We start from the raw sequence: 13,923 nt of genomic DNA, 5'->3' as shown, positions 1-13,923 counted from the left end.
AAAGATGGGGGAGGGGGACAATAACCCAAAAATGGGAATTTGTCCTCTACGGTGTCCTCGTAGTGTGTAATTGACGGAGATTGGCCAAGAGCAAAGGTAAATGTGATTTTCATTCCTTGTTTCTCTTTTGCAGATATCATCTTTAAATCACTGCTTCTCTCTGATAAGAACGCACTGTTCTATTTGGGCAGCCACTTTAATTGAGATAAGGCGTTTTTGCTGACCAGTAGACCCGCTGTAATCAATGTTGCTGAGTTGAGCTTTCATTGTTCACTGCTAAGTACAACAATGAAACACAGTACGTCATTATTTAGTGTTAGCAGACTGACATTTTGGGCTTTTCAGCAAAGAATCCATTTGAGCGCCAATATGGGAAATGTCATGGTTATTTTTTACTTACAGCTTCCAAACTTGAGGGGGCACGCATGTCCATCCATGGGGAAGTCCACAAGCTTCATGGGACATTCTGCACTAATTGTCAATCTGTTACCATAAAATAGAAGAAAAGCAGACAGTGAAAGAACAGCAACAAACATGCACACGGTTTCTGCAATAATCAAACATCCCTGGATAAAATTAGCATTACGATGCAATCCCAAAAGCGAGACATTCATTTTGTTACTGTGGATCAAAGGTTGTATTGTGATTGTAGAATGAAAAATCATGTCACATCGAATTCATGTAATAATAATTGAAATAATATATATATATTGAAATAATATATATATATATATACATATGTATATGTTTATTTATTCATCTATTTATTTAGTTATTTTAAACTGATTGTCTACCACGATGGCTATTATTTGCTAAAAAGCCTAATCACTGAAGGGGGGGGCAGCCAGTAGATGAGTTAATTATTGAATAACGGATGTTTAGAAAAATTACATACCACCTTACCTATCAAATGAATTTCATGAAGGAGTTATAGACGAAATTAAGCCTACAGTCCACAACTAGTTCTTGTTAACGGGGGGGGAGTAATTTACACCCAAGCCACAACAAGACTGAATGACCGAATGTTGATGAAGTCTATCAGCTCGGTATATTTTTTTCAATACATTTTTCAAAATATTAAGCGACTACGCTCTACATTCCCACAATGGATCACTTGGCAGGGCTCTAAAATGATGTAGCAGAAATTATGTACTTTACCTATGAACGAGCCAGGACCATATTGGACAGCGCGAAGGCCAACTGAACCATAGAGAAAGGAGAACGCAAGGTTGGACGGTGGAGGAGGAGTCCAGAAAAGCATTTATCCTACATCATGTTGAAGTGACAAAAGCTTTGTTGTAAATTTTAATATCAGCGTTAGTGGGCGCTAGAAATTCCGGACTTTGACTCTGTAGTTTGAAAATTTTAAAGCGTACCATTATTTACACAAATACAGACATTAGTGGTGGCTCTTGGAGGAAATCACACTTAAAAGTCTGACGAGTTTTAAATCATGAATTCCCTGTCTGGATCCAAATTTAAATATAAAATCTCATAAAGGTATTTTGTTTCTGTGCTCATAATGGAGGTAGGCACAGGACCTCATAGTGTAGAGGATGGTTCCGTTCTTCATGATCCGGAACAGTTTGTTGGGGGCCGTCATATTGTGGGCCACTGACTTCTTCCCGTTCCTGAAGAAAGTGTCCGGTGTCCAAACTTTGGTCACCATCAAGTTGTTTAGCCTTAAAATCTCAATTGGACCTTCATACATCAATCTGCGGTCCACCCAGGTCTGGCGAAAGAACACGTCCATTGTGTATTCCTACCACATGCAAATGGACAAAACAAGGTAAAAAAAAAAAAAACGTTCACATTTTCAATATATTTTGTTGACTGAGACTGTACACTTCTCAAAAATTAAGGGAAATACTGAATTGTATTTTCTTGATGTGTTAACACATTACAACAAGTGGCCAAAAAGTAATGTGCACAATTTGATTTAACCAACTAATAATTGATTTTTTTCTGAAACGTTCATGGTTTGTAGTTTGAATACTTGTTTTAATCTTGTTTTTCCTTCTTGTTTAAGCCTGTATTCTGTCACCCATTTTGGAAATTGGGTCAATATTGGATGCCCTTCAGAAGGACCAAAGAGTTGTCTTTGAATTTTTTGCGTTGGACCACCACTAAACATTTTCAAAATGTTGCAAAAGTTCTCTGGCGAAGCTCCAATAGGCTAGAGCACAATCATGAAGTGGGTGTCTAGGATCAAAGGCGAAGAACAAGCAACTGATTCAAGTTACCTACATGACAAGCAAAGTAGCAGCAATCCATCCTGGGAAGAGTGCTCGGGTCGGGGCTTCACAAAGATTTGTGCAAGGTGAGTTCCCGGAGAACATCCCTACAAGGTGGTCCATTTTGAAGCTTTTTGGGAAATTCTCGAGTGTCACAAACAAAATTGAGTGTTTAGGAAAAAAAATTCAATAATCCAAATTGTTTGTTGTTGCACACTCAAGGTTTCGGACTCACTTTTTTTTTAACTTCGGCCAACTTAACTCAATATTTTAGGAGTGCAAGACGAAGTTTTAGGGGTGCACAATTTTGCAAGACTAATGTGAAACCTGTTGATTTGCACGATAACACCAAGAGACACCTAGCTAGTATTTTAACACATTAGCCAAACAGAGTCATCATTTGCTGCAGTGCTTGTAGCCTGTCATCTTCTTTAGGAGTTAATGTTAATTGGCAAAACAGCTATTTTATTTTTATTTTTGTGAATCAAATTTGCTAAAGTGTTAATCAGATGTTTGTCCACAACTTTTTTAACTAAAACCTTTTAAATAATATCAGCAAATTTTATTGGGAGTCAATGATGTTGTAGTGCTACACACGCCTGCCTTTGGTGCGGGCAGTGTGGCATCGATTCCCGCTCAGTGATGATGTTGATATCTGCCTAGCAACTGACTGGCGACCAGTTCAGGGTGTAGTCCACCTTTTGCCTGAAGCTAGCTGGGATAGGCTCCAGCTTCCCTGCAACCCTTAGAGGATAAGTGGCTTGGACAGTGACATGCCATGTCATGACAAATTTTATTGGGATACATGCGCAAGTAGATGAAAAAAATTCCTGGCACCCTCACATCTCAGGGGCAAAATTCAACCTGGACCTCTGCCACTGAGAACTGAATTAAAATTGAAAAGTTGAAAAATGAGTTGACACTGTTTAAGCTGATGTGAATTTCCTCAAGACAAGTCACAACAAAGCTCTGTTTTGTGTACTGCCTGTACGTAAGTATTTCCCCTCCCTAGCACATCTATAAATGCTCCTGATGAGATGACAGAGGGTTCTTAGGGGATATCCTCCCAAAACTGGATCAAGGCATCTGTCCCCAAGCATCGTCTGTGGAACGACATGACAGCAGTGGGTGCGATATATCAATCCCGAAGGTGCTTTTTTGAATGTAGGTCTGTGAAATGGATGGAGCAGTCAATATCATCAATGCCTTTGTCAAACTGGAACTGCTGACATGAGGCATTGTTACACACCAAAAGGAATCTGGGTTCCATGAGACCGACAAACAGTCTGAAAATGGATCTGAGTGATTGGTGATTTAAGAAGTGAAGTAGCTAAAAACAGTCAGGGTATCCTTTGGCTCAGGTCTGGGCAACCCTCTAAGCACACGCTGCTTGACCTTCACTGAGCCACCGCGCAACTGACTCTGCATCAGGACTTTGTCTTCATATCTGTGACACACTTAGTGTGAAGCGAGTCCAAACCAGACAATCCTATGATTCAGGTGTTTTCTGGGAAATGTTTCTGTTTGGGCAGATGTAGGTTAATTTTTGGTTCTGGTCAGGCTTCTCCTGCTCCTACTTGCCCTTAATGACCCTGCTACTGGGTTGGCTTCTGATGGACTGTCCTGTCTTTGTGTAGCTCTTCAATGCTCTTGACACGATGCTGGGACATGCAAGAATGCCTTGTGGCCATGGCGTGTGTGGATGAGCTGTATTACCTTCACTTTGTCTTGTTGTAATTTCATCTAATTTCCTTCAGTTGGGTGACCTGTTTGCACAACAGCAGATGAAATACATCTGCAATTGTTACTGTTCCCTATAGCGGGGTGCGGGGTCGATAACTGGAACTGATTTTAGCATGTTTCTCATTTAGGCAACAGCACAATTGTTAAATGTCTCGAACTTTTTCCTGGCCAACGGTTTTGGATGTGTTAAGCGTCAAAACAGTTTGGAGCAACAATTGCAGATATTGAACCTGTTTAATATTCCTGATTGCAAATCCTTATGATTGACTGGGCCACAGTGATTCTGACGTGAAAAGGAATTATAATGAAATAAGAAGCAACCTGAACTCACGCTGAATAGAAGAGCAAAAGGCTGGATATGTCATCCGGGGATGCACATAACTGGTTTTGTCTGGTTCTCAAAGAAGCACCAGAGGTTGCTGGTTGGTGCTTAGCTTTTTCATAACCTCACTGGAGGAACTTAAAAACTTCCAGTGTGGGACGTGCTGATTTGGCACAGTTCTTTAGGTCAGTGGTCCTCAGTATTCTTGTGCATACAACATATTTTAATGGACCATTGTATGCAGCAAGACCGAGGCACCCATCAATCCCACCGGCTCGTTGGCAGCCCCTGTGTCCAGTCCCCAAAACATCCATTAATTGAAGACTCCAAATAGCCTTTGGGTGTGAGCGCAAAAGAGTGTCTGTGTATATGTGCCCTGTGATTGACTGGCAACCAACCAATCGCCTCCTACCTGAAGATAGCTGGGACAGGCTCTGGGGCAGGCTCTGGCACTCCTGTGACCCTTGTGAGCATAAGCAGCTCAGAGAATGGATAGATTCCATTCAGTATGTTCAGTCTAAAGATTCTCAAACAGCAACAATACTCGGCCACCACCTCACACAGTGCTTCATTCATAGAAAAATGAAATGGAAAACGCTTCATACGCAAATACGCAGAGACACGTTTGCATTTTAAATATTTTCACTTTACATGTACAGCACTTATGAGCAGTCCTGTGTGTAAAGTCCCTCCCAAGTCATTCACTCCAACAAAAATGATGCAAACAACTGCCAAGTACTATGACATGTTCTCCTACGACTTTCTATTTATTTGCCTTGTGGCGCCATGTTTGCTGCCTCAAGCATCTCAGTCTTGCTCCTTTGACAGCGACAGACATCCACACACTTATCAGTAACCACACATTGGCCAAATGTTCCATGAACGTGTCCAGTCTATCTTGCATTTTAAAAATTAGTTAAAATCCATCCATCCATCAATTTTCTCAGCCGCTTATCCACACGAGCTACACCCTAGACTGGTTGCCAGCCAATCGCAGGGCACACGGAGACAGACCCAGCAGCAATTTAGTGTCCAATTAATTTTGCATGAAACGGGAGTGCCCCGAGGAAACCCACGCAGACACAGGGGGAACATGCAAACTTCAAACAGGCGGGTCTGGAATTTAATCCAGGTCCTCAGAACTGTGAGGCCAACACTTTCCACCTGATCCACCGTGCCGTCATCAGTTAAAATGTTTTAAAAAATGTGTGTACGCCGCTAAACCTGACCAGTGAATAAGAATGAAACACAGTAATTGAAGTTTGAACAATTTGGGTGCATACCATTTCAACATCTGAGACCGGACCAAAACTCGTCACATAAATGTCTGTCTTAACCTCCGTCACAGGACCTGATGAGAAAGTGAAACACATGTAGTTCAACATTAAATTCCCCTCAAGTCACAAGCCATTAGTCTTATTCACACTTCAAATTTGCTTTAAACATCCATCATTTGTCAGGATGAAGTCAAAAAGAATGCACTCTACTGCATATGACTAATCGGTGTAAAATAAATAAATAAATAAGGTTGTAAAACATAATCCTGTTTATGAGTGTGGACTTGACTGTCTTAATAGCGGGGATAAGCTCCAGTGTAGATCTGCTGTAATGCAATGAGAACGTACACACACACATCGCTTTCAGATATACTTGACAAACAAATCTGCACTTTTAGCGCTTGAACTGTACATTATGCGATTATGTAACAACATTGAGCATAAATGTGCGAGTTTATATGGAATGAAAGTACGATCCACCATTTAACATTGCGTGGGTCGTGATGTCCCGTTTAATGGAGGTCATACCCACGGAGGGATGAATATGTCATCATAAAGTTCCAAAAAAAAGATCACTGCGTCATTTATTTCATCAATGAGAAGGCTATTTATCAACATATGCAACATTAGAAGCAAACTTAACAATTTTGGTTTGCATTGATGATGAGGGCTGACAGCAGGAGTTATTGGTGCTGTGACTATAAGTAAAAGGTTTCACAATTATATATATATATATTATATATATATATATATATATATATTATATATATATATATATATATATATATATATATATATATATACATGTATTGATAGCTACCTCCAAATCCAGGTCTCAGCCTGTTGTCGTAACCATCCAGAAGTCGATCTAAAATCCGTGTAAAATTTTCTGGATAAATCCTTTCATCCTTCTTTGTCTGTCCTGTAGTGCTCTTGACACTAGACACGAAAATTGAAGACTTTAGAGATAAAATAAATAAATAAATAAAGATAATGATTATGAAGTTTTGGTGGACTGAAAATTCAGGACTCACCAAGTCGCCAAAGAGAAAAAGTAGACGAGAGTCATGATAATATTAATGCAAATGGGGTGCATCGCCGTCACCATCCCCTTGGTACTGGCAGAAGGCATGTTGGCATGCCATACTTCAAGCTTCTTCACATTGCCTCACTTCCAGATGCCTCTTCGGGGGGGAGAAGAAGGAGGAGAGGGGCTCAGCACCGCACAGATGGAACAAGTTCTCCCCCAGCCTAAAACAGCCAACGCACACACATGAGCAAACTCCGGTCCCAATAAGCTCCTGCGCCTTTTCTTGACGCTCGCATCCACAGAAAGAAGACTTCTCCTTCACTTACTTTGTCTGTATTGTGTGTGTCACCCTGCTCCCTCCCTTACAGTATATGATGTTTCCCAGTTCGCATCTTTTTTTCGCGATCTCTCTCTTTCTCTCCCTACCCCTCCCCCCCGCTCTCACCCACTTGCATTTGTCAAACATTGCTTCGAAATGAACCTGACATTCACGACATCGAGGAAAGAGGCAGTAAACATGAACAGAATATTCCCTCCTCAGCCTCCCCACACTCAGCCCGGCATTTGGTGCTTCCTGGGAGTGCGGGTGCACGTGACCTCCCCTGCTGCTTTGCATATTACACATAAGGCGTACTTTCACAACTTTAGCCTGGTGTGAAAGGCACCCAGGGGAAAGCAGATACAGATCCTGTGTTTCCTCTTTTCAAAATCTTCAGGAGACCCAAATGGCAGCATCATATGGCATTTTGTGCCCATTTTTTGGGGGGGAGCTGAAGCACACTAAAATGAATAATAGTGCCCCGAAAATGTAAGAGACACAAAAAAAACATTTTCTTTTCAAACACTCTACTGTAGAAAAGTGTAAAACCACATTATTGTTGTACTAATGTAATATTTGAACAAAAAAATACAGAAACCCCTTCAAAAATGGAAAAAATGGTTGTGTTCGCCCCACCCTGTCCTTACCACCTCTTCCAAACTGCGTTCTGAGCACTGTAACTATGCAGAAGCATATGGTTTCTTCCAGTTATATGCTGTGAATATTTATCTCAAACCAGGATACATGGCACATTTCCTAATTTCATCCACCCAATAGCAACGCACTACTATCTTTACCAGTCCTCATTTTTGCAGCATTTTATCATAGGTCTCTGTGTACGTATGTGGTCTGGTAAGACTTGACTTACGTTTTTGAATAGCTTAGTGACTGCATAACCTAAGTGTCTAACCCTAACCGATTTCTTTCCCATTTTTGGGGATACTAAAATTAATCCTAATACCCATAAACCTCTGATCCTGCAATTCACCCGAGTGTGGTGAAGCAGCGGTTAACACATCTGCTCCACCGTTGTGTACGTCTGTGTTTGACTCTTAGTTCCGAGAATCCTGTGTGGAGTTTGCAAGTGTTCACGTGGCTTTTCTCTAGGTAGTCTGGCTCTAAAATAGAACCATTTGAGGAGGAATATTCTGTCTGTTTAGGTTTTATGACAATTTATCTGGGTGAAATTTTTAAGTAAAAGCACTTATGGATTTGGTGTCCTGTAAAAAAATGTGTCTACATCCTCACATAAAAAAAAAAAAACATTGTCATAAGTTGTTGTATAGTTAGTGAGGTGGTATTTTGCACTATGTACCTGGGAGATTTTATTTCTTTTTTTTACGTGTAAGAATTCAATTTATTATAATCCACCACATAGCAACTGCTTTCTCAGGAGATGATCTTTTCACAGTCTTCTTCTTTTCCTTTCGGCTTGTCCCGTTAGGGGTCGCCACAGCGTGTCATCTTTTGCCATCTTAGCCTATCTCCTGCATCTTCCTCTCTAACCCCAACTGCCCTCATGTCTTCCCTCACCACATCCATAAACCTTCTCTTTGGTCTTCCTCTCGCTCTTTTGCCTGGGAGCTCCATCCTCAGCATCCTTCTACCAATATACTCACTCTCTCGCCTCTGAACATGTCCAAACCATCGAAGTCTGCTCTCTCGAATCTTGTCTCCAAAACATCCAGCTTTGGCTGTCCCTCGAATGAGCTCATTTCTAATCCTATCCAACCTGGTCACTCCGAGCGAGAACCTCAACATCTTCATTTCTGCCACCTCCAGTTCAGCTTCCTGTTGTTTCTTCAGTGCCACCGTCTCTAATCCGTACATCATGGCCGGCCTCACCACTGTTTTGTAAACTTTGCCCTTCATCCTAGCAGAGACTCTTCTGTCACATAACACACCAGACACCTTTCGCCAGCTGTTCCAACCTGCTTGGACCCGTTTCTTCACTTCTTGACCACACTCTCCATTGCTCTGTATTGTTGACCCCAAGTATTTGAAGTCGTCCACCCTCGCTATCTCTTCTCCCTGTAGCCTCACTCTTCCCCCTCCACTTTTCTCATTCACGCACATATATTCTGTTTTACTTCTGCTAATCTTCATTCCTTTCCTTTCCAGTGCATGTCTCCATCTTTCCAATTGTTCCTCTGCATGCTCCCTGCTTTCACTGCATATGACAATATCATCTGCGAACATCATGGTCCAAGGGGATTCCAGTCTAACCTCATCTGTCAGCCTATCCATTACCACTGCAAACAGGAAGGGGCTCAGAGCTGATCCCTGATGCAGTCCCACCTCCACCTTAAATTCCTCTGTCACACCTAAGGCACACCTCACCATTGTTCTGCTGCCATCATACATGTCCTGTACTATTTTAACATACTTCTCTGCCACACCAGACTTACGCATGCAGTACCACAGTTCCTCTCTTGGTACTCTGTCATAGGCTTTCTCTAGATCCACAAAGACACAATGTAGCTCCTTCTGACCTTCTCTGTACTTTTCCACGAGCATCCTCAAGGCAAATAATGCATCTGTGGTACTCTTTCTAGGCATGAAACCATACTGTTGCTCGCAGATACTTACTTCTGTCCTGAGTCTAGCCTCCACTACTCTTTCCATAACTTCATTGTGTGGCTCATCAACTTTATTCCTCTATAGTTCCCACAGCTCTGAACATCCCCTTTGTTCTTAAAAATGGGAACTAGAACACTTTTCCTCCATTCTTCAGGCATCTTTTCGCCCGCTAGTATTCTGTTGAATAAGTTGGTCAAAAACTCCACAGCCATCTCTCCAAATTGCTTCCATACCTCTACCGGTATGTCATCAGGACCAACTGCCTTCCCATTTTTCATCCTTTGTAATGCCTTTCTGACTTCCCCCTTAGTAATCATTTCCACTTCCTGGTCCTTCACTCTTGCCTCTTCAACTCTTCCTTCTCTCTCATTTTCTTCATTCATCAACTTCTCAAAGTATTCTTTCCATCTATTTAGCACACTACCGGCACCAGTCAACACATTTCCATCTCTATCCTTAATCACCCTTACCTGCTGCACATCCTTCCCATCTCTATCCCTCTGTCTGGCCAACCTGTAGAGATCCTTTTCTCCTTCTTTCGTGTCCAACCTGGTGTACATGTCTTCATATGCCTCTTGTTTAGCCTTTGCCACCTCTACCTTTGCCCTACGTCGCATCTCGATGTACTCCTTTCGCCTCTCCTCAGTCCTCTCAGTATCCCACTTCTTCTTCGCTAATCTCTTTCCTTGTATGACTCCCTGTATTTTGGGGTTCCACCACCAAGTCTCCTTCTCCCCTTTCCTACCAGATGACACACCAAGTACTCTCCTGCCTGTCTCTCTGATCACTTTGGCTGTCATCGTCCAGTCTTCCGGGAGCTTCGGTTGTCCATCGAGAGCCTGTCTCACCTCTTTCCGGAAGGCCGCACAACATTCTTCCTTTCTCAGCTTCCACCACATGGTTCTCTGCTCTACCTTTGTCTTCTTAATCTTCCTACCCACCACCAGAATCATCCTACATACTACCATCCTATGCTGTCGAGCTACACTCTCCCCTACCACTACTTTACAGTCAGTAACCTCCTTCAGATTACATCGTCTGCACAAAATATAATCTACCTGCGTGGTTCTACCTCCGCTCTTGTAGGTCACTATATGCTCCTCCCTCTTCTGGAAATAAGTGTTCACTACAGCCATCTCCATCCTTTTTGCAAAGTCCACCACCATCTGCCCTTCAAAGTTCCTTTCCTGGATGCCGTACTTACCCATCACTTCTTCATCGCCCCTGTTTCCTTTACCAATATGTCCATTACAATCTGCACCAATCACAACTCTCTCGCTGTCTGGGATGCTCAGCACTACTTCATCTAGTTCCTTCCAGAATTTCTCTTTCAAAGATGATCTTTTCACAGTATGAGTTGGATATTGAAGATGAGCAGCCAAGAGTTTAACTCTTCACTTGAAGTCAACTGGGCTAGGCTCTTACTCACCCATGACCCTAATGGGGACCAGTTCTGAAAAAAAAAATGCATGGATTGATGGATTTGATATTTAAATGAACTCCCATTAGCAGCACGCTGGTGCAAGTGTAGAGCGTTGGCCTCACAGTTCTGAGGCCCGGGCTTCAAATCATGGGCCTATCTGTGTGAAGTTTGTATGTTCTCCCTGTGCTTGCATGGGTTTTCTCCTGGCACTCTGGTTTCCTCCCACATACCAAAAGTATGCAACATTAATTGGACAGTCTAAATTGCCCCTAGGTGTGATTGTGAGTGCAACTGTTGTTTGTCTCCATGTGCCCTGCAATAATTGGCTGGCAACCTGTCCAGGGTGTACCCTGCCTCCTGCCCAATGACAGCTGGGATAGGCTCCAGCACTCCCGCAAGCCTCGTGAGGATAAGCAGCTCAGAAAATGAATGGATGGAGGGATTCATATGAAGAACACATCAACACCATGAGACAGTGACAAAAAAAAAGTCATACAGCTTAACAAAAACAGACGTTAATTCTTTGGATCCTCACTGGCAGATGATATGTGATTTGATTAAAAAAAAAAAAAAAGAGAAATACAAATGTGACTGACAGGCCAATATAGCACATTGAGATTCAAAGAGGTCAGCCGCAATACACGCACACATACACGCGCACACAAACACACACATGTGCACGCATGCATACACAATCAAAGGTAGGGGAAGTGGGACAAGTCACATGCTGCTTCACACATTTCTTTGCACCTGGGACTAGTGTGGAGTGCATGTATGTGGTAACTAGCTGAAAGAAATTCTGCAATATAAAAATACTTTCTGATTCACTTATATATGTCCATCCATCCATCTATCCACCTATTTTCTGAGCCGCTTATCCTCAGAAGGGTGGCGGGAGTGCTGAAGTCTATCCCACCTATCATCGGGCAGGAGGCAGGGTACCCCTTGAACTGGTTGTCAGCAAATCACATGGCACATAGAACCAGAGACAAGGATTTGAACCTCAGATTTCGGAACTGTGAGGGCAAAACTGTAAAAAAGAAATTGTAATATAAGTTGAGGAAACATATTGTAGATCATCGTAGATTTCTTCCATGCGAAGAACACACATTTCCCAGTTTCCTGCACAGCCACCCACCCCAGTCCACCCACAACACACGAGAACAAGGCGGCAGTGTGGGGGATGAGTAATCCGCATGTGCTTTGTGGGAGCAGGCTCTCATCCAACTATGTTTATCCCTTCATTTTTCTGTGTGGTATGTATGGGTCCATTTTATATTTGATCATTGGAACTTTAAATTGGAAAACCATTTGGAGAATTGTAAAATAAGAGATTTAATTTGTTAACCAGCTGAACTTTTGGAGAAAAAAATAGAAAATGACATTAATAGAACAGAGTAAAGGAGAGAGAGAGAGAGAGGGAGAGAGAGAGAGAGAGAGAGAGAGATGGATGGAGTACATAGATTTCTTGCAAGTCTCTCTTTCTGCTTCCATGTACTGTACTCCCCGCAGCACAAATAATTGCGTCCATACCATACTTTGTTTGTGTTTGTGTGTGTGGGGGGGGGTGCATGTGTACGTCTGCGTGTGTTTGTGTCAGAAGGAGTCAGGTGGAAGGTGACAAGGCATGACGGCATCATGCACAGGGTTGAGGGGGCATATCTAGAAAGGGTGGTGACCCACACAAGCTCTTTCCCTCCTTCTTTCTCTCTCTCTCTCTCTCTCTCTCTCTCTCTCTCTCACTATGGTATCAGCTTCGTTAACTATTGCGGTTGAGCACATCATAGACTCTCATTAAAATAGCAGAAACTGTCTAGCAGTCGTATCAGCTCTGTTGGCAAATGACTTGTTTTCACACACATTGGAACTGCCAAAGTCAGATGCAATCTGCTCTGTGATACAGGTCAAATGTTTTGAAAGAAGTTCACCTCTGTAGCATTTATCATTTCAAGGAATAAACACGATCTAAACTTCATTTAAAGAATTAAAAACTCAGAACTTCACACAGACAAATACGAAGGGTGTTTTTTTTTTTTTTTAATCAAATATCTTTTCGTAAGCATTACCCATGTGGGGATTTGCCATCCCAACTTTGAGTTACGACTTTAGTACATTATTATTAACCAAGATTATTACTGGTAAAGCCCCTCTTTTAAGTCAACTTTATTAAAACTGTAACAATGTACAAATGTTTAATCTAATCACACTACTCACAGGGATATGTTGTGGTTATTCTGTGGGAACAACAAATGTTTGTGAAGCTTGCTGGTTGGGGACCTTCTCTGCTTCTTCTTCCTTTTAATGATGCTATATACCTCTTAGTAGACCACCATGCTGCCCAGTAAGGTAGGCGCAGCATTGTGCTTCAGCGAACACTTGTCGCTAAAAACCCAGACTTCCCTCTATCCTGTAAAAACCCATTAACAAACAAAGTGCAATAAAGCTGGGGAACAGTGTATGCTGAAAAGTAAAATTTGTTGCCAAGGCAATAACAGACAGCTATTGTTCTTACTGCAAACTAATATTGACAAAGACACCTCCAACGACACGGTGTTCAATGAACAAGCCTACCGAGATGGCCTACAAAGGCTCCATCGAACGGCAGTTGAAGACGCGGCAGCTGGCTACAAACCGGTCGTCATCCTTGGTGGCTAACCAACCCCCGAGGTGGACAAAACCGAAACCGATCTTCCGTGGACCCCAAGATCCAAACTGGGTCATATATATATATATATATATATATATATATATATATATATATATATACCAGGGTAAATTATTGCAGATGAGGCGCAGGTGTGCGGTGACCTGCACAGCCAGGGCTGGACCGGCAGGGACATGACAGTACACCCCCCATCCCCTTAACGGCCGGCTCCAGATGGCCCAGGGGCTTCAGGATGAGATGCATGGAAGTCCCTGATGAGGCTGGGGTCAACGATGAAGTGGAACAGAATCCAGGAACGTTGCTCTGGGCCATAACCCTCTCAATCCACCA

At 42.4% G+C, this 13,923-nt stretch overlaps 1 protein-coding gene across 4 annotated transcripts in view; it reads right to left on the bottom strand.

The window, feature by feature from the left end:
* Window positions 1–13,923, bottom strand: part of gabra4 (gamma-aminobutyric acid type A receptor subunit alpha4) — a 36,896-nt gene that overhangs the window by 20,408 nt on the left and 2,565 nt on the right. For 2 of the 4 annotated variants that reach the window (XM_061834770.1, XM_061834773.1), the window contains exons 2-6: window positions 6,611–6,827; window positions 6,397–6,515; window positions 5,583–5,650; window positions 1,542–1,762; window positions 401–483 (exon numbers count right to left, since the gene is read on the bottom strand). In XM_061834770.1, coding sequence (XP_061690754.1) covers window positions 401–483; window positions 1,542–1,762; window positions 5,583–5,650; window positions 6,397–6,515; window positions 6,611–6,708 — 589 coding nt within the window. In that variant the 5' untranslated portion in view covers window positions 6,709–6,827. Of the gene's footprint in view, window positions 1–400; window positions 484–1,158; window positions 1,201–1,541; window positions 1,763–5,582; window positions 5,651–6,396; window positions 6,516–6,610; window positions 6,828–6,932; window positions 7,190–13,923 lie in introns of those variants that run through there. The other 2 variants (XM_061834772.1, XM_061834769.1) reach the window with 2 other exon arrangements.

This window comes from Syngnathoides biaculeatus, chromosome 11 (assembly GCF_019802595.1).
Source record: "Syngnathoides biaculeatus isolate LvHL_M chromosome 11, ASM1980259v1, whole genome shotgun sequence".
NCBI classification, from domain to species: Eukaryota; Metazoa; Chordata; class Actinopteri; order Syngnathiformes; family Syngnathidae; genus Syngnathoides; species Syngnathoides biaculeatus.
The sequence above is the reverse complement of the archived record's forward strand: the minus strand, read 5'-3'. Positions and strand labels throughout refer to the sequence as shown.